This window comes from Phytophthora cinnamomi (assembly GCF_018691715.1).
Source record: "Phytophthora cinnamomi strain GKB4 chromosome Unknown Contig2, whole genome shotgun sequence".
Lineage (NCBI taxonomy): Eukaryota > Oomycota > Peronosporomycetes > Peronosporales > Peronosporaceae > Phytophthora > Phytophthora cinnamomi.
In genome coordinates this window covers 1,377,976-1,402,469 of record NW_027150935.1, presented here as the reverse complement: position 1 = coordinate 1,402,469, position 24,494 = coordinate 1,377,976, and the positions used below count along the sequence as shown (strand labels likewise).

The 24,494-nt window shown below is 51.9% G+C and overlaps 2 protein-coding genes across 2 annotated transcripts; both read right to left on the bottom strand.

The window, feature by feature from the left end:
* Positions 1-2,799: 2,799 nt before the first annotated feature.
* IUM83_12364 (uncharacterized protein) lies at positions 2,800-4,496 on the bottom strand (the record flags this gene model as incomplete). The annotated part of the gene is made up of 2 exons (XM_067936985.1): positions 2,800-3,040; positions 3,841-4,496. The coding sequence occupies 2 exons, from the start codon at positions 4,494-4,496 to the stop codon at positions 2,800-2,802; spliced, it is 897 nt and encodes a 298-aa protein (XP_067800235.1).
* Positions 4,497-23,232: 18,736 nt separating this feature from the next.
* On the bottom strand, positions 23,233-23,742 carry IUM83_12363 (uncharacterized protein; the record flags this gene model as incomplete). Its single annotated transcript, XM_067936984.1, has 1 exon — positions 23,233-23,742. The coding sequence occupies one exon, from the start codon at positions 23,740-23,742 to the stop codon at positions 23,233-23,235; it is 510 nt and encodes a 169-aa protein (XP_067800246.1).
* Positions 23,743-24,494: the final 752 nt, after the last annotated feature.

Sequence of the window (24,494 nt, the reverse complement as noted above, 5' to 3'; positions counted from 1 at the left end):
TAGTCAACCAGACGTGGCTTCCTTCCTTAAATGGATAATATGCAGACTCGGTGGGTGGATATTTTACCGGCGTAGCCGTGTCAGTTGAGTCCCTTGGGGTTTCACATTTATTCCTGCCCAGTCGAGCTCTGGGTTTCTCGGCGCGCTGGGTTTTCTCAGCTATCGGGTCCTCTTTCAGGGGGAATTCTCGCGGGACTGTGGTCGTTGAGTTCGACTTCGGGTTGCACCTTCGAGTTGACACGCTTCAACTTCTCAGCTTCGAACTCAGCTGTTCCTCGTCGTTGCTCAGCTTGTGTTGCTGCTGAGGCGGCGCCAGCTGAATCCGGGAAGCAATTATCATCAACTTCGACTTCGACCTCTTCACGGCGAATTTGTGCTGGAAACGTTTGCGACTCGCAATCGCTGTACTTGTTAGAGCTCGGTCGGTTGCAAATCGGCAAGGTTGATAAGCTTGATACTCAGATGACGATGGTTTCTCTATGGCTGATCTTGCAAATTTCTCAGTGAAGCCTTCATGATAGCCATCTTCGAAGTGAACGCGGCGAGTTTGGTACTTCAGCTTTGCGGTTTGCCACTGTAGCTGGCCTCAGCGATTTTGTTCAGCTTCTTCAATTCGGCTTCTCTCTCCCGGCTAAGAATTACTCGACCTACTTAGTAATCCAGGGCTTCCGACGCAAGAGAATAAGCGGCTGCGTTGTAGAAACGCACTACATGCACATCGCGAACCGAATTCAACTTTTTCGTCATATTCTGGTGGTACGCCAACTCAATTTTGCAACGCTTCTTCCTTACAAGCCATCGCCCCCATGGATTTCTAGCGAGTCACTCCACGGTCTATTGCCGCCGTCGCGCTGTTGTTTAAACCCATGCACTCAGCGATGTTGACCGTTGTCGACGTGAGGTGCGCACTTGCGGCAATCACTATGCCCCAAGTAGGTAAGCGCCACAGAATCCATGAGCAGCTACCGTAGCCTCCTTTTGCCGTGGCCTTAGCTGATACGTCAAATGATAGCACAAACCCCTCGAAATCGCAAGGGATATGAGCAGACAGTAACACCGTGTTCCCTGGAGCAGCTTGGCGGTCACTTCGGTCCCGTCAGCGGGTGGATTGCCCGTGGTTGTCCCAGCCGAGTTGTCGTCATCTTTGAACTCGGCGTTCAGCTGAGTGGTCGTGTCGTGCGCCCGTTGCATCTCGGTGACCACATTCTCCGCCACGTGACCCTGGCTAAGCCGGAACAATGCTGTGTCGAGCTCAGCCGAATTGGCTCGACTGTTAATTGGAATCTGCCGACTCGGCTGTGGTTCGATGGAGCTACCGCGGTCATTATGACTGACCTAATAGGCTCAGCTCCAGACGCCGCCGACTCGACTATAAGGCCACCTGCGCAAGTGACTTTGGTAACTGCTGGGACTGACTGTTCCAGCAACTCATGGCGTTGAGCGCAAGTTAACTCGGCTTCTCCGTTACGAATCCGGAGGAAACTCCGTTTCATCACTCTACTCGGCGATAGGTACGCTTTCTTCTCCACTCCTGGCGGCTGTTTGGCTATCCACTCATATATACTCTGCTCCTTCTTCAGTCAGTCCTGGTCCATCGCAGCTTCATACGAGAGAACCTGCCAGTCGCGATACTTCGCCGAGTTCAATTGGACATACCCGTCGTCCGGGGGTAGCTCTCCACGCGAAATCCAAATGATCTCCGGGAAGTGGGCGGGGCACCCCACCAGCTTCTCGCCCACATTCGTCATGAGAACTTTGGGAGGTTTATTCCGTGAACCGTGGACAACCGTGGGTATCCAATCTTTTGTTCACCGCACCCATAACTTGCGGTTGTCGGAACTCGGCTGCCTGCGCCTCCGGGTGATCTCAGCGACCAGGCGCGACTGAAGGCTCATTGACTCAGCTGGGCCGCCGCTCACTCATAGGTGCGTAATCCAACTCAGCGGCTCGCGACTTGAGGGGTGGTATGACCACTTCGATGCCAGCATAGTGTGGTATAATCCAGACTTCAAACTCGTAGACCAATTACCAGCCGAGAGTCACTTTCACCATTGCCCGGGAGTCGTATTCAGCTTACCCTTCTTGACACCCTGTACATTAGTCTGGTTGTCATTGCTGGCAATTCTTTTTAATCGTGACTTCCTAACGAAGGACTTCGTGACCGCCGAGACGTTTGCTCCGGTGTCAAGCAGAGTCTGCGTTCGCTTGTCGTTCAGCACACCCATCACTAGGGCACGCATACGGACTCGCCGACCACCACCCCAAACGCTCGCCCGAGTGTAATCTCATCATCGCGGAGTGGTCTGATTCGTCGGTACTCAGCTGATTATCTCTTCCATACTCCAAATAGCTCGGTGACCTTCCTCTGGGTCGCTGGGTTTATCATTACAGTCAATTTCACGCTCATGGCCGTCGGAGCCACACTCAAATTCGTCACGTCTTCCGCACATCATCTCAGTTCGTTGCGCTTTGTCCACGAAAGCGAACACGAAATTCACTTCGACCGCCGGCTCAGCTGACTGTGACAGCCCAATGTTATCCAACTTAGTCGGAGTTGGCGGAGCGCCTAGTTTAAATCCTTTGGCTCGTAGATATCATGGAGGTCGGTGGGCACCACCGCCTTATCCACCGATGTGCGGACGAACTTGGTGAGTTTCTCGAGCCTCTATAACATCTCGCAGCGGCCCACGTCGTGAACTTGCTTGCAGAACTTGCATCGCCGGGGACAGAAGTGCGCTGAGTGGATGTTACTGCCACATGCCGCGGAAGGAAAATAGAGAGGGCGCTCATTGAAATCACCTAGACGATCTTGGCGGTCATAGGTCCGTCTGTCACGAGTGTCATCTCGGCGCTCCTGGCGCTGGCGCTCAGCCGACTCATATCGGCGAGCTGGGCGGTCGCCCTGCGTCGCTCCGCCGAGTTGCCCCATTCTGAGGTTTGGTTACTCACAGCTCCAGCGGCCACGTAATTCTGGATCTTGTCGGAGTCAACGTCGCTGAAGCCGCTGTAAGCGCCTTCACGGCTCGACGGCTCGAACCCGCTGCCTCGCCGACTTGACTGTCGTGAGTCAGGGCCACAATACAAGCCACCCACCGGAGCATCCACCGCATCGACTAGGCGGACTCGACTCTCGTCACGGCGGCGGTGGCGATCATCTCGGCGCGGCTCGCGTCGAAAATCTCGGCGACTCTCGCGGCGGTCATATCGCCGAGCGCTGTGACCCCGCCGAGTTTCGTTTCCTCGGCTGCCCATCATACGGTCACGCTGCGTCTTTCTCTTCTCGCCGAGTATCTTCTTGTTGATGATCTGGCCCTCTTCCTGAATGTCGGTGAGTTGAACTGGATACAACAAATCTATGACTTCGCCGTCACCGCAGTGACTAGGAACTGCTGGACGTGGTAGGCTGCAGCAGCACCGCCCTTCTCGTACTGGATCTTGACGGTACAGGCATAGCCGTTTAGGAAGTCACATACCGGCTCCATCTCCTTGCGCGTATCGCGACCGCGCTGACTGGTCGAATTGCGAGCAGTACTAATCGAGGAACGCCTCGCTGAGTTGTTCCAGCGCTGCTGAGACTTTTTGTGACAGCTGGCGATACCAGCTCTTGGCCGCTCGACCGAGACTTAGCGAGAATGGCTCGCACCACGCGTTTTGAGGCTGGTGAGTCTCTTTCATCTCGTAAATGAAGCGCTCCAGCCACTTTAAGGATGCATCCGAGCGGTATCGCTTGCCCTCGAACTCGGCGATCTTGTCGAGCGAGAAGTGGGCACGCACTTCCAGGCACCTGGGGTCGGTCGGACCCTCGCCGACGTAACTGCGTCGGCGGATTTGCGCCCTCACCGATCGCCGGGGTCACCCCTGTCACTCCACGTGTCTTCGCCGAGTTCCGCCTCGTTTTCCCCGAAGTCAGCAATCCGCTCGACAGTGGTCTGCTTGGCTACGGGAGCCCGCTCCAGGCCGAACTCTGCACGCAGCCGACGCTTCCAATGGGTCAGCTCACTCTCAGCTCGGCGGATATCCCAACGCAATAAATCGAGCTGTTGGACCGGCTCCTGCAGCGATAACCCATCGCCTTCAGCAGCAATGCCGTGTCCTTGACGGGTTGGTCCAGGATGGTGCTGTTGAATGGCTGAGTCTGCTCGGTCCTGCACCATTGTGACCGGCGCAAACATTATCATCCACTCGCTTCGGGTTCTCATCTCCTCGCCGAGTCGGCTGACCACCTTGTTGGCACCCGGCGTTCCGGGTTGCTCTTGGAATAAGGGGCGTTGATCAAACACTTGATCATCATCATTTTCGTCTTCGCCCACACTTGGGTTCAACTCGGCGGCGAGGCTGCACTCGACAGGGCGTGGATATCCCATCCGACTCACCTGGAGCAACAGCGCCTCCACTTCGCTGAGAAACGCAGCGGTCGACTTGACACGTTCGTCAACTTCTTCAGTCTTCTCATACTCATCATCACAGCGGTGGTGGTCCTCGCCGAGACCAGGCATTGTCCGTCAAGAGTACTAGAAGTACTAGAAGAGGGTTTGTCGTAGAAATCTTCCTATATTCAACACACATCACTTTACCAGCTAGTACTCTCTCACGTGTAAACTGTAGAAGTTTCTGATGGTGCGACAGGTGATGTGAATGCAAAACGTTCCGCTGCCTTTTTGATCTTGAATAGCTGGGATGAGCGTCGAATATGACCATGAGCGTTAAATAAGACCGCCGGAAAGTAATGCTTGTGATACTTTTCCCAGCATGACCAATCCTCACGCTGATATAGGAAATATTTTTTCTGGCCCAGCTGATGCACTTCCTTCACTACACAGTGATGCCAAGTGCATTATGCACCAGTTGGTCGCCTCTGTCAGGTATCTTCCCTCAAATCTACAGACTACGCACCCTCGTTTCGTCCGTGAGTCAGGAAACTGTACCTGCACCTGGCGGGGGATGCATTGACTTTCGGTTGGTGTGCGGGGGGGGAATCCCATATCGGCGTGTACTTGACGTTGGAGTGCAAAGCCCAGCGAGGTCAGGCTCAATTGGACTTGTATGCATCGTGACAGGGTCGGTCAATGCGTTCTTCCATACCCCCGGAGAGTCACCCGCCACTCAACTCCACTATATATGCGCGGTGGGGATCCAGCTTGTTCTTGCAGCCTCCTGCTATCTTTCGCGTAATAAATACATTGCATGTGCAAGATCGACAAGCGCTAATGCGAGTTTTTTTGTGTCACTTGCAAAAAGAGTGCCCCTCGGCAACGGAAAAGCGGGCGCGAAGCTGGTCAATTCGGCCAACCCTTGCATTACTTGATTATACTCATTAGCGCAACTTGGGGCTGGGAATGGCCGTTTCGCTCTCCCTACATGACGGTAAACGGTTGAGGTTGTTGAGGTGTCAGCGCTTGACACGATGTTAACGACAGAACCGTCCACCCATGCAGCAGCCACATTTTTGTTCGTCTGGCTAACAGCTTGCTCCATTGATCCACGAGGCAAATCATCGCTTTTGAAATCATAACACGTCGAGGAAAGTGTTTACTTGACTCTCTAATTGTACCACGACCATACAGACCGAACACGCGAAACAATTCCAAACGTTGGCATGAAGTTTTGTAGTTGTCAGTATTGACAACGCGATTGGTGTGGTGGATTGGTCTCGTGACTTCAACGACGCAATTGGGCACTTCAGCCGCCAGCTTTGTCGCGACCGCTATTTCTGCAGCCTCGTTTCGGGAACGACCCCGTCACGACGTCCACCATGCCACTCGCGCAGTGTAGGCGGAAATTAATCGCCAGCCACAACTCCGAACAGCAGCACATGTAAATCTTAAAATTATACTTCCCGTGTTGGCTTCGCTGCATTGAAGACGATCAAATGTCGAGCGTAGCGCGATCGACAAGCAATGCTCGACTCATCGACGACAACATTTCTACCAGGAGTAACAAACTTCGGTGCCCAAACCTTTAGCATATTCATCAGAGGCCTGATCCTAGCGGCAGGGTCACGCTTCAGTGCTGCGAGCGTCACCGGGTAGCGAAAACATAATTTTTCCGTAAGAACTTGAAGCGCTTGAGAGGCATAACGTTGTCCATACGAGCACCTTCTGCTTCAAACAGGCTATCCTCAACTTGTTCTCCCCAATAGTTAGCGTATTCGCCTTTGTCAATCAGAGCGATGTAGAACAGGATACCCAGAAACTTCATCAATACTTCCAGCGTCACCGCTTGCCGTTTTTCAGCGGCAGCGTATGCATTTGTACTCGTGACAATTTTTTTCCAGAAGGCGAGCGGAAGGTATGCGAGGAAACTGGAAGAAGCTGAGTGCCGAAAATTGGTGCATACTCCTCGTTTACGCGAGGGGCCGTAGTTCCATCACTGTGTGCAAATAGTTTTTCTGGTCTCTCAACAATTCCGAGTGGGTCAAAGCTCATAGCAGCGACGCGCTCCACCTCTCCTACATCTTCCGCGATGCTCTCTTGGCAATCGTAATGAGTGTAGGCCTCGTCCAGCTGTTCAAACTCGTCCCAAATATCTCCGCCCTCAGTTTCCTCTTGGTACGGTCTCCACAAGATATCCCAAGTCTCTGGTCTTAACTCGTTCCCACTGAGACGATTGTACGCTTCAATTCCTTCCAAACCTTTTGCACGAGGAATATCATGAATGTGCCGTTGCAGTTGAAACTGTGTCAACGTCCATCGCACATCGCACAGAGTAACTCCACAATATTTTTTCCGCTTACTTGCTTTCCTTGTGCCATCCGGTTTCTTGATACGAGCAATTATACTTGTCAAGTACGCTGCTCCCACCTTTCTGCAATCGGCTTCTGGCATCCATGCCTCATTTGAAGGTGCAAAAGCAACTCGAGCGCCTATCAGGTTACTGGTTGTACCAGCGCTATCGGCACCCTCGCTCACAGTATCAGCACCAGAGCTCGCAGTCCCCGTAGCAGGAAGCTCTATCGCTGCTTCCAGTTCGGCATCACTGTCAACGTGATCCTGCTGTGTAGGTTTTGCACGGCGCTTACTGCTCTGTCGAAACTTCATCATCATGTCCGGCTTGAGGTAGTCTTCAGGCTCCCAGGTGTTGTCTTCCGAGTCATACCCGGCCTATTTGACGAAGAAGAGACCACCCTCCTCTCTTAAGATGGCTTCGACTTCGAATTCACCACTACTATCGTCTTCGTCGCTGTTTGCCAACTCGTCAATCTCATTTTCAGGCGCTTTTCTCGGTCTGAGCGATTGCCGTGTCGACGCGCCCCGGGCGTTGCGTTTTGACGTAGTACTTGAATCGCTTAAAGCATCATCGAGTTTTTGCTTCGCTTTCCGAGACGCCATCGTGGAGAACACCGGGGTTTCTTGATTGAACGTGATGGAAGAGAGTCGGCAAACAGGAGCAATTGTATGAGCCCCGGTGACGCATTGCCTAATACTTTACGCAAGTGATTTTCCCCAGAGTAAATCTAGCGCCAGGCACTGCGATAACACAAGCCCAATAAAACAATACTTAGTACTCAGCAGAACACATTGTATTTCTTGCGTTGAAATAACTAAAGAAATATCAATGCTTGCACCTCCGTGGCGGTAGCCGCCGTTTGCCACTGCGCCGCCACTATGACCGCCGTTCTCATGCTCGCAATGCTGTCCTTCCACCGCCCACGCGCGTAGCTGCACGGCTGGCCATCAATGCATCTTTCCCACATAAATACACACGCACATACACATAGCCACTCACACGTTAGCACGCAACCTCACGTCGACACATCCAGCACTTTCGTGGCGATGCTGGCTCCAAAAACAGGGAATATCCTCGCGTCTAGACCTTGATCTCAGACCCTTCAACTCCGAATCTGAGCTCTGATAAGCTGGGTGAGGCGTGCGTTCCTCACTCTTGCAATCCATTGTCTTGGTTCTTCATAAGGCTACACTGCGGGCCCAGACTTGCGTCGGCCACCCCAGCTGCCTCCGAAGCGTTGCCAGTTGGCCCCAGACGAAGCTTGCTCCTTGCTTGGAAGGCCCTTTTATGCACGTGCGAAGTCCGCTGTGCCCCGTTTTCTTGAATATACACACATCCACTTCACACCCACTTAGTCCACTTCTCTTCTCAGGCCCTTGAACTCTGGGTGTTAACAGCATCCCAGGTGTTGCTCTGCCGAAACCTCAGAGCGGAGCACCTTCCGCCCGAAAATATGAAGCACCGCCTGGAAAACAGCAAGCAAACCAGCAAACCAATGTCCCGCGTGTGGAGTATACATCAACGAAGGCAAAGCGGCCGAAACACGAAAAGGCTTGGTTGTTGAACTTGAATTTATTTGGAGTTAGCTGAGCTTGACCATAGAACACTCGCAGCGACTCCACTTGGGCTTGCGCGCGCCGCCGGGGGAAGGGACTTGGTCCCTGTGAAGCATCACGCCCGTCGGCGCAAAACGAATTCCGCCGCGTGCGGACTTCGGGGCAAAACATACTCTGATTGATTATCATGCACATGCACATACATAAGGCCTATCAAGTAAGGGTGCAAACATGGCCTGGGTACACCTTGAACAAGGGCAAACTACCCACTAAGCTACTGGATTGGCGGCGCCCGTGAATGCGCGTCGCTGCCTTGGCGTCCTTCCGTTGGCCTCATCACTTGATTACACTGATCACACCTGGGTGCAAATCAGTGATATCCTGATTACGCCAGGATCTTGTGGCCGGGATTGGCCGGACTTGGTCTGTCATCACTTGATTGCACTGGTTACTCTGAGTAAAAATCAGGTGTAATCCATATGACGCCAAGGCCCTGTGGTTCCAATTGGCCCATATCCAAAGGCGACTTGTCGGGCCTAATCTTGTGTGCCAGATACCAGGCACCGAAAAGCCACAACGGGGCGACCCTACTTCAACGAGCAATTATCACAGATTCCAGACCGTCAGTGCAGCCATCCCCATGTAGCCACTTCATAACTCAGCTTGCAAAGTGTCATCCCAGGTCCTGCAGGCACACCTCAGACTCTTAGTCACGTCCTAGGCTCCGAGCGGCAGCTGACTTTCGCCAGTCTCAGCTTATTTCGCCTCTCAGGCTCCACATATCAGATTCGGAGGTGGCATCATCGCTCGGACACCAATTCCAGATCCCAGACTCTGCTCACAATTGCTGACTCTCAGCTTTGGTTCAGGTTCTGTGACTCCCAGTCCTAGAATCTGAACTGGGGGCAAAATTACGGTACTGAATCCGTATCCCAGCACCCCAGAGCCGAGGTGGAATCGGACGCCGCACGCCACGCTCTCTTCCCAGACCCCATACTGAACATATTAGCGTCTGATGCACAGACAAGCCCCAGACTGGACTCCAAATCCCAAAGTATCACACTTTTGACATCACGCTCAGGTCCCAGATCTGCCGGTTCTCCAAACGTTTCGATCTCAGGTCTGAGATCTGAGACCTAAGCAACCAAGTGACTCCAAGTCACAAACCTAAAATGCCGAAAACCAGATCTCTGCTCATGTCTAGATTCAAGGCTTGAAACACCAGATACGTGACGTCTAGAACAAATCCCAGACCTCAGCCCCCAGACTGAATTCAAATCTCAGACCTGAGGTCCGGGGTTGCTGCATCTTGACATTCACAGAGCTCAGTTTCCAGATCGAGCCAGTACAACTTGAAGTCTCTACAAAGCCAGACTTCGGTCAACAAATATCCACGGTTTAGGTGCTATGTGCCCGGTGCGTAATAGAGTTTATTGTTCTGACTGACGGGTCCTAGCCTAGAATTGGCTGGGACCTCGCCAACCTTCCATGTCAACGTCCAATTCAGTGCTGCTGAAAGCGTGTGACTTGATTGGTTCCACAGAGGCCTCGACCTCTGCCCAGGCATTCGACACATTTTCAATGTTCAGGCCGCTCCTCTGCCGATCAAACTCCGCTGAACCCAAGGACTTGGTGAACACATCCGCGGGATTCTCAGCACTCTGTACACACATCACTTCCAGCACTTGTTCATCGACATATTCATTGATGAATCGTGCGTGCATAGCCATGTGGCGAATTCTCGATGTGCTGCCATTGTTCGCCACCACCGCAATTGTATCCTGGTTGTCACAGTAGATTGGTACTTGGGGATAAGGGTCACCAAATCCCAGTTCCATCACCAACTCGCGTGCCCACACAACCATCTTGCAGCATTCACAGCAAGCAACTAGCTCTGAGCTACAGGTGTCTTCTGTCGCCCGTCGCTGACGATGACTCTTCCACATCCACATATTCCCATGCATGCGAAGCAGGTAGCTTGTAACGGATCGGCTTGCCTCCGGGCACGGCTGGTGATCTGCGTCCGCAAACGCGTCTAGTGTCGGGCACTCTGGCGTCACTCGATACACCAATCCCATGTCCTATGTTGCAAGCGCGTAGCACACTACACGTTGCGCAGCTCGGTAATTCTCCACGGTAAACGAGTTCATGTACTAAACCAGTGTCCTTACTGCATTTGCCAAATCGGGGCGTGTACAAGCAACCCAGTAATGCAGTGACTCCACGATCTTCAGTTTGAAGTGAGACGCCTGTCCTTGGACTACTCCGTTAATGGTTTCAGATGTTCCAGCCACGACTATGTCGTCAACGTACACAATTAGATACACTACATGACCATACCGCCGTCTCTAGTATACTCCAGCGTCATGTGTGCACTGAGTGAAAACCAGCTTCACAAGGACCTCGTGTAGAGTATCTTGAAAGCCTGCTTTAGACCGTAAATTCTCTTTCGGGGTCTACACACTCGGTCTGTGTCATCCTCGTACCCTTCCAGTTGCTCCGTGTACATGGTCACATTCGTGAGTTCTCCAGTCGGGAACGCGGTAACGAAATCAACTTGTACGCACTCAAGGTTCAGGGACATCGCAACCAACAGTACTATCCGTACGGATTCAATTCGAACCACTGGTGAGTAAGTGGCAAGGTAGTCAATGCCAAACTTCTGCACGAAGCCTCGCATAGTTAGCCTGGCCTTTAATCTACCCACTTCTCTAGGTTCATTTCGTTCCGCAGCCAGTCCCCACACTGACGTTAATATATTTGCATGTCTCTTCCCTATGTTTGGTATCGGTCTAGGCATGAGCGCTCAAGTCATGTTATCCATAAGCCCTTCATATTCTGCATCTGCAAGCTGCCAGTCGTTTGCGTATTCAGACTGCAATGCTTCCTTCCTCGAAGTAGCGTTCAAGTTCTCGTTTACCCCACCGATCAACATGCGCTGCATGAGCGTTAGCGTCATGATCCACGTACTTAGATCATACCGGCTGCTAGGTCGGCGTTGGCGTCCGGGTCGACGTGAAATTGAAAACGAAGTCGGGTTCGACGGGGCTGTAGGCTCCCCGGCAAATTGGCGCACAGCCACTCGAAATGGTGTCGGACCGCTACCAGTTGGAGAACCAGCGCTTGAAGCATTATTTCCACTTGTATATGTGCTCCCACTTGATCCAAACACTTGCGGATTCGGATTCATAGATGAATCAGACGTCGCAGATGCAGGTGCATTAATTCGGGACTCAGTTCCAGCTGCAGTGGACTTACTTTGGCTCACTACGTAAGCACGTACTGCGTATATGAGGAAGCGGTAGTTTCGTTTTAACTAGAATACAGTGTACTTGAGTCCAAAGTAATTAGGTTAAGGTAAAAAGAGAACTGTATTGTTTCTAAATTGATCTTCCTCCTAAATACGCTAAAACTGTATGAAAGTGGTTGCCAGTGGCTGGCTGTCAGAGCCCCGTCAATATGTACGTCACTGACTAGTAGACAGATGCTTATTTCTAGCAATAGGATCTTTGGGTAGGTGTGGACCACTCGATGTGGTGGTCCACTTCAATACAGTCATTGGTGTGACTTACACCAAGGTGAGGAAGTATCTAAAACTTTTAACAGATATCCTATCTGTTAAAATTACAAGTGGCTTGTAGCCACTTGTGCGTGCTACCCATTACACCAGCACAGGCTGCACCGTCATTCGATCCTTCGTTCATGGTTTCGATAATTTCCCAATCACTCTCGTCACTGCTACTCATATCATCATCAACAACGGCAGAGTTTGTATCGTCATCTTCCTCCTTAGTTTCTTCGGTAGTGGACGGTTGTTCCATATCCCCATCACAGATAGCGACATGCTTCACAGGAAGCAAAACGTAGGGAACTCCACTTGGCACGATCGCCCGCTTACCGTAATACCGTCTGTCGAAGAGATGTACTACGTAGTTGTCGCCAACAGCCACATCTTCATGAAAATTATCCGACCATCGCTCCAAAATATCCCCCGACTCCAGATCTAACAATCGTTAGCCATAAACCGACTCAGCCATGCTAAGGAAAATCACGGGGTTTGCTCGCATTTCCAGCTTGTTCTTTGGTTTCGCTTTTGGTATGTGGTAATAGATCACACAGTCACACACCTTTAGGTTCTTCATATCTGTATTTTGACCCCCCCCCACTTCTGGAATGGTGTCACATCTCCCAGTGCTTTCGTGGCACTCCTGTTGCTGACGTAGATAACATAGTGCAGGTCGTTACCCCACAAACCCTCCGGCAAATTTGCAGCTTCACGAATCGCACGAAGTTTGCTCATTAATTTCCCGTTCATCTTCTCCGCCAAGCAGTTCTCCTCGGGCGTGTGCGCGTTAGTGGGGAGTACTCGGATTCCTTCCTCTCGAAAGAACACCGCCAACTTGGTGTTTATAAACTTTCCTTCATGGTCCGATCTAAGCATCTATATCTGGAAGTCCTTCTTCAACCGTCGAAGTAAGTCAAGCCCGTTGCCCTTCGCGTCACTCTTCTTCGCTATCAGAAATACTCGCTAGATCCGAGATGTGTCATCTTGAATCAGCTGAAAATACTTTGCTCCACCAGGAGTTGAGATACCGACGTGACAAACATCCGACATAATGCATGCTCCGCATTGTTTAGCTCGCTTTCCTTGTTGGCGTTTGAAAGACATTCGCTTCGCCTTCGTTGCTTGGCACGCAATGCATTTGAGAGGTGGATTCTTGAAGTCACGCAGTGTCAGCCCACCTGTGCCTCATCCATGCCCTCTCTCACCATTTGTTTCATTGCAGCTTCGTTCAAATGGGCGAGATTCAAGTGTCATTTCATGACGGTATTGTCGTCCAATATCTTCACTGTTCGAGACATCATTAACGCAGTTTCCAGAATAGGACCAGCATTGATCCAGTAGAAACCGTCTGGCTTCTTCGCGAACTCAAGCCGAACTCCGTCCTTATCAAAGTACTCAATACGTTATTGCTCATTATCTGTGTCCGAATATGATGGTCCCCATCCTGTACGCGCCAGCAACAACTGGCTAATGAGGTTGACTGCACCCTCGGGTGGATAGCTACCTTCCGGTAACTCAATAATCACTCCACTCCAGAGTTGCAGTTGAATCAATCCCGAGTTTTCATTGACCCCCACGCCTCCTTTCCAGTCCAGTGTTAGCAAAGGATTTAGTTTCATCTTCAGAGATAAGCCTTCATTCACACAAGCATGTGCGCCTACACCACTGTCAAGCATCCAGTCATGGACCCAATCAGTTGTGTATCGGATTGGGTTATCGCCACCGCCAGCCTGATCCGAGCCCCGATCTTTTTTTAACGACTTCCATTCATAGCCGTCTGCACGCGGATGACACTTCTTCTTACAAAAGCAACACTTCCGATTATCTTGAGTCACCTTCTCACCGCTACTTGCTTTCTTGAATGTGCTTTTCGGGTTCTGTGTGACAGGAGTCTGCACCATTAACTTCGTGGTTCCTTCACGCTTCGTTTTTATTTACGGCACACGCCTTGTCCGTCTCTGCGTCGCCGAGCAGAGTGCTAACTACAAGTCCGGTGCATTTCCACCAGCATTACGGTTGAGGAGTCGACCAACATTGCGATGAGAATCCATTACACCTTGTAGGATGATCCTTGTCATTTCTTCACCAGCAATTGTTGCATTCATATTAGCCAATTGACGCCTCATGTTTTCAAGTTTCTCCTAGTATTTCTCAATGTCTTCACCGGGCGTAAACTTCGTGGCGTACAGCCTACTGCGTAGTCGAATTTCACTAGCGTTCACACGCTTGGTCATGTCCTACTCAAATGACTACCACATATCGCGCGCATTAGCCACCTTACACTCCTTCCTGAAGTCATGCCAACCAGAAGCGTGCATCATGCAAACCGGTTTCGATCGGCCCACTGCTGCTTATTTGGTTCAACAGGTGCGCCGTATCGTCTACAACATCCCAGTACTCGTGCTGGCGCAAGTATCCTTCGATCTGCGCGTGAAAGAGAGCGAATCCTCCCTCATTGATGTACTTCGGTGGCTTGGAGTGACAGATTCACCTCGTAGTCGTTCCGCTACTGGCACCTCCACTCGCCGAACTCGTCCAGTACATACCTAAAATCGCCCTATTTCTAAAAATCTGCCCTAAGCGCACTAAAATCTGTCCTAAACAAACCACGTCTCTGAACATCCACTCTCCTAAAATGCCTAATGTGTGTTACATTCGTCGCACTGGGAAAATACCCGCGTGTATGCACTAACATACAGGTGATAAACATATGACATGAGACGTATTGGATCGCGCTCCAAAGCAATACGAATAGGTATGCTGTTGTAATCGTGCAATAATCACTTACGACCGCATATCATTGTGGTATATGTATGTTATTATACGGTGTCTAATAATTTAAAAAGCAACATACTTCTCTTCTGTCACACGAGGATATTAAACGTACGAATCGCACTGCCACTATAGAGGTCCGCCTTACAAAGTACCACCTGATTGGACCTAAAACAATCATCTGTAAAATGAGAGCAAGTTGCAGAGAACATTTTTACTTTCATTGTTCAAAATGAACTTTCCAAAATACCCGTTCCACGTGAAGCGCACTATTTACAGTCGCAACGGCCGTCAAACTCAGTACATATCCTGCGCTCAGTGCCACAACGAATGCCGGTGAGACTCATCGTAGAATCAGGGGGCCCTGTTGTAGTCGAAAACGAGCACACCTGCCGCCGTCCCACCAAGCCAGCAATTGATGCCCGAGAGGAGATGAAAGTGGTGCTAGAGAGCCAAAGCCAAGAAGATTTTGTCCCGAGCCAGGGATGTACGGGGGCCCAGGGACGATAAAACGTCGCCTAAATCGTAACACTCCTTGTCGGATGGAGACGGAGGAGGCCGGAAGAGATCAGGCGGCCAAGCGCCGAGCGAGAGGAAAGGTAAAATGTAGCTTGTTGTGTTGTTTAGTGTAGTCTTGTTCTCAACTGCCCAAAAATAAATGTGACTAAGCAGTTCGGGCTGTCAGTGCAGACACGTTCCTATGCATGACATCCCATCTCAACGTATAGCAGCGCGACCTCGTGACGACCGCCATCCTCAGAAATAACAACCCACTCCTCGCACCAATGGTGGCTCTAAAGTCGCCATGACGCCCGTCCTCGGCAGGATCTCGCAGCCGGAAGCACTCGCGCCGTGTCGCCTCTCTTCATGCGTGTTCAATAGCCCTTGTAGACCGACGTGTCGCTTCTTTGGAGCTGCGGGAACACCTCGCATCATCTTCGCAGGTCCATCGCGATGGTTTGGCGTGTACCACTCCAGGGCCGAACCAGTGACCCTTGGCACACAGGCTGTATACCAGGACACGGGACATTCTCCCCCGTCGAATATCCGTCGCTATCGACGGATCATCATTGAGTCGCTCCCGATACCTGGTACAGCTGCGTACCAGAAAAAAAAAAAATGATTGCTGGGCCCGTACACGATGCTGTGGTTCGCTCTATCGCTCGAAACAGTAGCACATGGTACCCTCACCGGCCGCGCCGTGACTACGCTCTCCGTATCGTAAGCCAAGTTGCGAAGGCGAAACATCACGGCATCCGAAGACATACAGCAGTATCATACCCGTGCGTGCTGACGTTCCGTCACACTACAGAAAGAGAGAGAGATCGTGCGCCGCACACTTCCCCTCCTGAACTCGACCGTATTGCCAGCCAACATGAACAACCATGAACCCCGTTCGCACCCATTCCTGAAGCCTTTATCGACACAATCCATTCAAAGTGTCCACCACTAGGGCCTGCTCTCACACTCGTAGACGTTACCAACGCCCCGATCATCTCCCCGCCAATTGGTTTTCTTCGCCTCACCAAATATTCTTGTTTTCACACCCGCAACGCTAGCGACCGGGTATTCCCTGCTACTTCAATGCAGCAGCGTTCTACCTTATAGGGCGTGTCTTCAGCGCAGCGCTCAGCGTCAGGGCCCGTGTCAGCATAACGAAAGCTTTCCCGATCTCGCTCAGTTGAGACTAGCTTTATCACGCTCAGGAGTAACATGATTCGGAGGTCCAGCGTTCGGCACTGGAACACCTCCAATAAGCTCGATACTCATCCGAAGATTGATCACTCCACTCTCGATAGCAGAAACCAAATACCTTTCCGGCCCCCGAAAGCTCCTTCGCGAACTGTCAATCATTACTGCCGCCGCGCTGTTGATCGAGTCGTCATCAGTAGAATTGCTGGTCACAACACCGTCAATATTCACCTCCCATTGTTCATTTGTAATCGCAGCTTCCGAATTCAAAAATCTTTCATCACCAGCGTTCCCTGTCACAGCGCAGCATGGTCCCCTTCGACGAACTCGCAATCATCTCCCACAAAAGATGACGCAATGAGGCCTCCAGCGGGCCACTCAAGGTTTGCATCACTCATCACCTCATCAAGTTTGCCCGTGACTGGATTCAAGACAGGCTCCACCCGTTGTTGACCAATCTGACCCGCGTCCGAATCGACCAATGCAAGCTGAGCACGCATCTCAGCACGCATCACGCTTCTCCTAATAGTGTTTTCACCCACAGCATGGAACGGATCCAGCCGTTCCAAAAGTTTCTCGCAGACGTCGGTCTCGTTCGTGCCGTGTTCTCAAACAACAACATTTCCTCCTGCTTCATCGCAGTCACAAGTCACGCACTTGGCGTAGTTGGGGACACCCTGCATGTGCTGGTGGACCTCGGCCGGCGTGTTCTCGTAGTTATGATCACCAATGCTGCTGGATCAGGCGTCCTCGCCAGTACCCACAAAATTAGCTTCGTCATCCGCACCATCGGCTCCGTCACCGCGTCGACGTCCCTTTTCCCTAATTGCCAGGCGAGCGTATAGTGCAGCTTCTAGTTCACCACCGCTTACAGCGTCAAGCGACATGACGTACGCGGAACAGCGTTCTGGGGGTTCGTGATAACCGCCACCGATTGCAATCCGTTCCGAGGGCGCATTGCCCAGAAGACAGCACCTGGTTGTCCATTCTTGCTCTCAGGCTACTATCCCGTCAGCACAGTCCGGCGCAGTAGCGGTTCCCGGAACGCCACTCCGCACCACAGGCGTTTTGACTTCAACAGGACTCAGCGAGATGATGTAATCACTTGGACGAGCCGTGGTATCGATGCAAATGCCTTGACTTGGTACACTAGCATGCTTCGTGGCACATTGCGTCGTCTCCGTCGAACAGCTGAACGAGAACAGATCGGGAGCCGTAGTAGTCGTCCCAGGCCCTTGTCGATTAAACGTCTGAAATACAGGGAACTCATTCACCTCCACGATTCGTGCAGTCATTCTGTGTCCTGAGGAATTGGTCCCCACTGCTGCCTAGCGTTCCAATTAGCCAACTCCATTGACTGATATCCAGAAAATCCCGAAGCGTTGCGGACTTACTTCTGACTTAGGTAATGTTTGCCGCTCACTCCAAATGCGCCGCTGTCCTGCTGTCCGCCGGCCACCCACCACTCATCTCCGTCGCATCATCCTTCGCGCTGCTCACCATACATTGTTCTTGTCGCATCCGCGCCGTCTTGCCAGGCAAGAGCGGCGTTAAACATTCTTAAGTACTCTTCTTCAACCGTCCTTTTGGCACTACGACTACCGAGTCGTTCCAACACGCACCAGTACGTTACATCGTTTACTCCAGACAAACCGACGAGTGTACTTCACTTGGACTAGTAGCATCTGCTGCTGTTTATTGAGACCGTGCCAGTCGAGTAGATATCTTCAACAACTTGTACCTGTAGACCATAGCACATCTGTGTCAAAACTAGCGTCTCCACTTGCAAAATGTTTCCGCGCGCTCCAAAAAGAGGGAATGAACCGGGTTCCTTGAGGTCACCTCAGCCTGACCCGAAAAAACAGAAACGTTGCGCTGTGTTGGTCTTTCTTGAAGCACCGTGCTTTGACCGAACACCCAAACTCACTGCGGGCAACACCAAATGAATCTTGTAACTACTCCTCACGTAGCCTCCTCCCCAGCGATCACACGAATTGTCCTTGAAGTCCACCAAACTGGTCTCCCCCGCAGGAAGCAGTACCCCGCTTCTCCACCAAATGTCCCGAGCCAGGGATGTACGGGTGCCGAGGGACGATAAAACGTCGCGTAAATTGTAACACTCCTTACTGGGTGGAGACGGAGACGGACGGAAGAGGCCGGGCGGCCGAGCGCCAGGTGCGAGGAAATATAAAAAGCAGCTTGTTGCGTTTTGTGTGGTCTTGTTCTCAACCACGCCAAAAGAAAAGTGACTAAGTAGTTCGGGATGTCAGTGTCGACTGTGAGGCTGCTACACATGATGGCTGAATGCGAGCGCGATATGGGCGCTCAACGAGCGGCTGTGCCCCAGCCCAAAGTGGATCAGGACTTGTATTTTGAATCTCATCGGCTGAACTGAGTCGAGTACATGTTGAACCAAGCCAAGTATGTGTGTAGCTGTAGATTGCAGTTCATTGATGTTGAAGGTGAAGAGGCTAGGAAGCAATGAGACCACAAGGACATACTATGAGACGAAGGAAGAATATGACAGTCTAACCAACGGCAATATACACTTAGTTGACAAATTGCGTCCTACTACTACAACTACCACGTGACATATTGCTCGAGCAATAACGTAGCGTGGCTACGACAAGAAACGACAGAGAATCAACGAAGTCGGCTCAACATGGAAGACAAAATCACGTTCACAAAGACGAAAAGTGACGGGGCGGTAGTAAAAAAAATGCCGGCGTTCCGTCACGGAGACTGGAAGGCCTGGCTGAATTGGCTGCTCCACGTGCAGGAGCACTCGGTTTTTATGCGGTACACTCTATCGCAGGGAGACCAGATTGGCTGACGGCATGTAGTGTTTGCTGTTTGAAGACGATTTATGACAATTCAACGACGTCATTCGTGACGAAGCCCCAAACCGCCCCGATGTGGTAGCTGCGGCGATCCGCCAGCTCACTATGCTTGGGTATCGGGCAACTTGGTCAATCCACGGCTGGAGGCGTCTGGCCCAACTCTTGTTGGTAGAGTTCAGTTTCCCACTTGGGTAGCGTCCCGTCTCGTGGGGCAGCGTGTACGTGCACCTGCCACTCCTTCTACTTAGCATAATCCAACTGTACGTAGCCTTCCGTCTTCGGCAGCGACCCCAAATATTACTTCGCCAGTCGGTTTGTGACGTTGATCAGCCGAATTCTGACCGGACGCCAACTGTAGAACTTGGTGGCGGTTAGGATAAACATATATGTATGGCGAATTCATGACCCATGAGTCGTCGGTTCGGGTTGTCTCCGCTGTAGCTTTAATACATCCCATTCACGGTCCGGTATCGGCATTGTTTCTGTAGGGCCGTACGCGATGTAGCTCCCTTCAGCCTCGTCCATCGTGTTTTGAGTCTTGATAAGCGGGATCATCACCACGTCGGGAAGCTTGGTCGTCGCATTGAGGAAGTCCAGACGGATACCGGATGGGATCATGAAATCGGTGCCGAGCATCACCTCTACCCCGGCACAGTGGTCCATAATTCAGACCTCGAAAGCATAAACGCGCTCCCATCCAAGGGTGGCCTTCACCTTCGCCCGGCGACTCGTCAACATCTTGCCCTTGGTGACCCCTTGTACATCCATGCAGCGTCCGTGCCCAACTATATCGCGGAGTGTCAGTCGCTTGGCAAAGTATTCGGAAAAGCCACTGACCAGTGCCCCGGTATCCAACAAAATCCTCGCGTGCGAGTCGTCCACGGATCCGCTTACCAATGTCCGCATGCTAGCGCGCTTGTCTAATTTCTGCGCTGACCACCATCCCATCCGTTCTCCGGCTAGTAGTCGTACCTCTGGGGCAAGTCGTCGGCGCGAGTCTTCCTGCACAGCACATGTCAACCAGTCTTCAGCAGTATCTTCAATCACTTTGTTATCGTCTTCTTCACATACTACACCTCCCCCTAGGTAGTAACCTCTCTCCTTTTCGAGTTCCGTCGTTTCCATGTCGTTATCTTGTTCAGTCGTCGTCCATTCGCACTCGCCCACAAAAGCAAAAATGCATTCTGCTTCGACTGCGGGCTCTGCTAACTGTAACAGCCCGATTGGGACCAACCCAGTCGTAGTTGGCGGCCGCCTGGTTTAAATGGTCCGGGAAGAGTAGATCTTGGAGCTTGGGACTGAGGTCTTTCTTGTCTACCTTGGACTTGACGTTCTTGGTGATTTCTTGAAACACTTCACACTTCCTGGCGTGGTGCACTTGGTTGCACAGCTTGCTGGCAGTAGTGTGCTGAGTGATAGAGGTGCCGTAGGCTGCACACGGCCCGTACTGGCGAGATTTCTCGTCGCGATGGCCGCAGTTCTGGAACCGATTGTCACGGCCTTGGCCGCAGTCAGCTGGGTCACCCCTGAGTTGTATCGTGTATAAGTACCTTCAGCAGCGACTCGGCGCTCGTTATCATTGGCGGCTGCAATGTAATGGTTGCTTTCATCCGACGAGTAGCTGTCACCCCAGTCTTCGCCATAGCGCTGCGAGTCGTCGGAACCGTGTTCACTTCCATTTTCGCTGTTGCTGTCGCCAGTATATCGGTGGTTTTGGTGCTTTGGATCGCTCCGAGCGTCCCACATGTCCCGTCCATGAAGTTCGTCGGCTATGTTGGCGACAGATGCTTTGGCTGGGCTCCCGCGAGGCATGTAGAGTGAGTCATCGCGACGACGCTCATAATCTCATTCGCGTCGGTCGCGACGGTTGTAGGCATCTCGCGAGTCGTTGCAATGCCTGTCATCGCGTCGTCGAGAGGCATCCCGAGCTCGAGAGTGAGGCAGCGACGACTCGCGGGATGAATTACGCACGTCAATCTTCAATATCTCTTGGATCATCTCTTCTAACTCGTGGATGTCCGAGATGCGCAGGTGACACAGGCGCCGTTCAAGTCCTCGGTCACCGTAAGTCTCAAGGAACCGCTTGACGTGGTCGTGTACCTTGCGGCCTCCACTCTCGAACTGAATCCCAGCGTTCCTGGCATAGCAATTGAGCCGGTTTAGGTAGTCGCGGACATGTTCCTTGTCTTCGCGCTTGGCTGAGCAGTATGGAGTTTCTCCGGACTGGCTGAATTAGGAGCAGTAGTAGATGAACACCTCGCTTAGGAGGCTCCACGTTCGCTTGGTCTTCTTGGGCAGTTGTCGGTACCAATGCAGCGCGCCGTCCCGAAGACTCAGCTCGAAAGGCACGTACCACTCATTGGGTAATGTTCGTGTTCCCTTCATCTCGTTGACGAAAGCGCGAAGCCACTGCATCGAGTTTTCGCTCTTGTTCCTGGTGCCTGAGATTGCTTCGATCTGCCACAGTAGTCGATGTGTCGCCACTTCAATCGTTGGGGTTGCATTCAGCAGCTCAGATTCGGCCACTTCCGGGATTTGGCGCAGGTATTCGTTCATCTGCGCCCCTCCGTCACCAGTGAAGTCCACTTCGTCATCTGATGAGTCATCGGTAGACTGGTAGCGACGACTCTTGCCCCGTCTGGTACTGCTCCGTGTGCTCCTGGTCGTCAGTGGTGCGTCTAGCGCGGCCTGAATGGCCCGTAGGTGGTGGAGGCACCATGTGGGAGTCTTCGGAGTACGGGGATCGTTCACCCGACGCGCTGAATAGCCCTCCAGCGGGTTTTCGGCTTGGTTTTTCGCGAATTGTCCTTTTTGGAGACGTCGGCAGCAGTGCGTTAGCCGGGTTGACCACTTAGCAAGGCGCATGGGTGGTCCGCGAATCGTCCAAAGTGCAGGCTGGTCAAAGCCACTTCTTCCACTTCCACTTCCAACGTTCCGCACCTGCTTCAGGACACCCAGCATCATTCTAGAGTCGACAGTGAAGGGTGTTCCGAGGGTCGAGGACACAATTATTTCAGGAACCGTACAGTGTCCTTCGCCACTTGTTCGATGGTCACAGAGCTTACGGGACGAACCAACCAATGGCCCAAACAGCTTGGCGAGTAAACGTCGGCTCGAATAGCTTGCCCCAGTCGCTCTTTTTTATTGCTTCATAGATGCGACCGAGAACCATGTTGGCCGCCGGCGTGTTGCCGTTGAGTGGCGGCCGGTTGCCGGATGTTTGCTCGGTCACTTAAGTCGTCAGGACCGGCGACTTCGGGTCGTCGGCAGCGTCCTCACTCGCAATGTCATGTCGCCCCTCCCGCTATTCCACTGCTTCTGATCCAAACGCGCGAGCTTTGTGCCAAAACTGCCATGAAGTCAACATGGAATCATACCAAGCTTGTTCAGTGGGCAACTGCTGAGTTCGAGACGCCCACCAATGTCGGCGTATCTACCGTTGGGGGTATTCTTAAGGGCAAACCATACTTCAACAACGAACATGAGGTCTACTTTACAATGCTTTCCATCAACTACCTTTGCTTTGATTTTGTAAATATCATGAACCCGAAAACTTGATATGGTCCGCCCTAGCGAAAACGGGGGGACCCACGGTACTGTACCAGTTTTGGATAGGAACGGTAATGTAGTCGTACTGTACCAGTTTTCTTGGAAACGTCAAGTTTTGGGTAGAAGCGTGGAGTGGGCTGCTTTAGAAATAATGCAGTCGCGTCGCCCAACGGAAGGATTATTTTGAGATTGCATTCGCTTTGTACACAACCCGGAGACGTGCTTACAAATAATGCAGTACCGCACACAACAACCTCAGACGCTGATACGTAGTTTTACTCCCTATATGCTGTGAATCACTGATTAAGGTAATAATCCACTTACCTTCGAGAGCTCGGACCGATCCAATATTTTCGTTCCAAGAGCTAAAGACACTGTTATCAGACGGGTAACTGTCAATTATCGGAATAATTGGGCTGGTGCTCGCTACATGTACACTGATTGATCTTTTGCGCTGTCGGTGATCTGTAGTAATCTACCTTCGTGTGAGAAACCCGTTACTCATGCACAGGAGCACGAGCTTGGCCCGCGCTTAGTTCATGGTCCAAACGGCACCCACCTGGTCAAGCTCCACACCCGACGAACCACCAAAGCCGCCAAGCTGGTAACCGGGCGGTGCGCAAACTGTTCCGGTCTTGGTCGTGGGGGTACCACCACCAATCGATCTGCCGCTAGTAGTACTGATCTTGATGTAGAAGATGCGCGTACGGCCTTCGTGTTTACCCCAGTGCGCCTCCAAGCATTCGAAGCGTTCACCAGAGTTCAGAGTGAGAGTCTGCGGGTTGCCGCCATTACCGCCGTGGAACGGATTGTTGTTCCCCTTAGGGCCTGTAACGTCGATTCCGACGCCATTCACACGCTCGCCCGTGCGGATCGTGACAGAGTGCACGCTTTGTCCAGCGATGGCAAAGCTCGTATCCGAAAAAAAAGTGCCGTGGGGTTCGCCGAATGTCTCGCTCAGTCGATAGATTTCCCAAACAGCGTCAGTCCCGCTAGCTAGTAGTATACCCACCGCCGCCACAGCCTGAAAGAAGAACTTCATCGTTGTAACTTGAGTTTCTTGGTGGTAGGTTGGAAAATTGAAGAATGAGGTGCTCGTCGTAGAGCTACCCGAACGAGAACGCGTGGAGAACCTGGGAGTTGCCGTTGACTTGACTGTACGGATACTGAACCTAACTTATGGCATCGATTCTCGCTTCGCACTGCGAAGTTGGCTAAGGTGCTGCAGCATCCGGCACTACGACAGGATAAAAGATAGGATCGGTTGATCGGGAGGAATTGCTATAGCGACTTCCTGATAATATTAATTGAGTGTGTTCGCTACCTATAATACACGCACGACTAGTCAACAAAAACGAGGGTAAAACAGAGGTGGTACCATTTCGACCCCGAATTACTGTATTAGCTCCCCGCGATACCATATTATGAACCGCGTGAATCTTTGCCGGGTTCGCGGTATCACGGAGGCAAAGCCGGAATTTTGTCATTGAATTCCCTCGATGCAGATCCCAGTACCGCCATCATTTCACGCGCTATCTGGCATGAACTCTTGTTCCGAAGCGCTGCCACACCGGGCAAATAGTTCGTCTTCCGTAGCGCTCTCGCCAAAGCGCTCATCGACGAGGTCACTATCACCACCAAAGAGCGTCTGCTCATCCGACTCAGACCCGGTCTTGTATGTTAGGAGGATATAGGATAGCCAATGAGAGCGCCGCTTTTGCATGCTCCGAAACTGGCCTCTACAGCCAACAACATACAAAGCTGGCATCCCCTGTAAAAGAGCACGAAATCCCG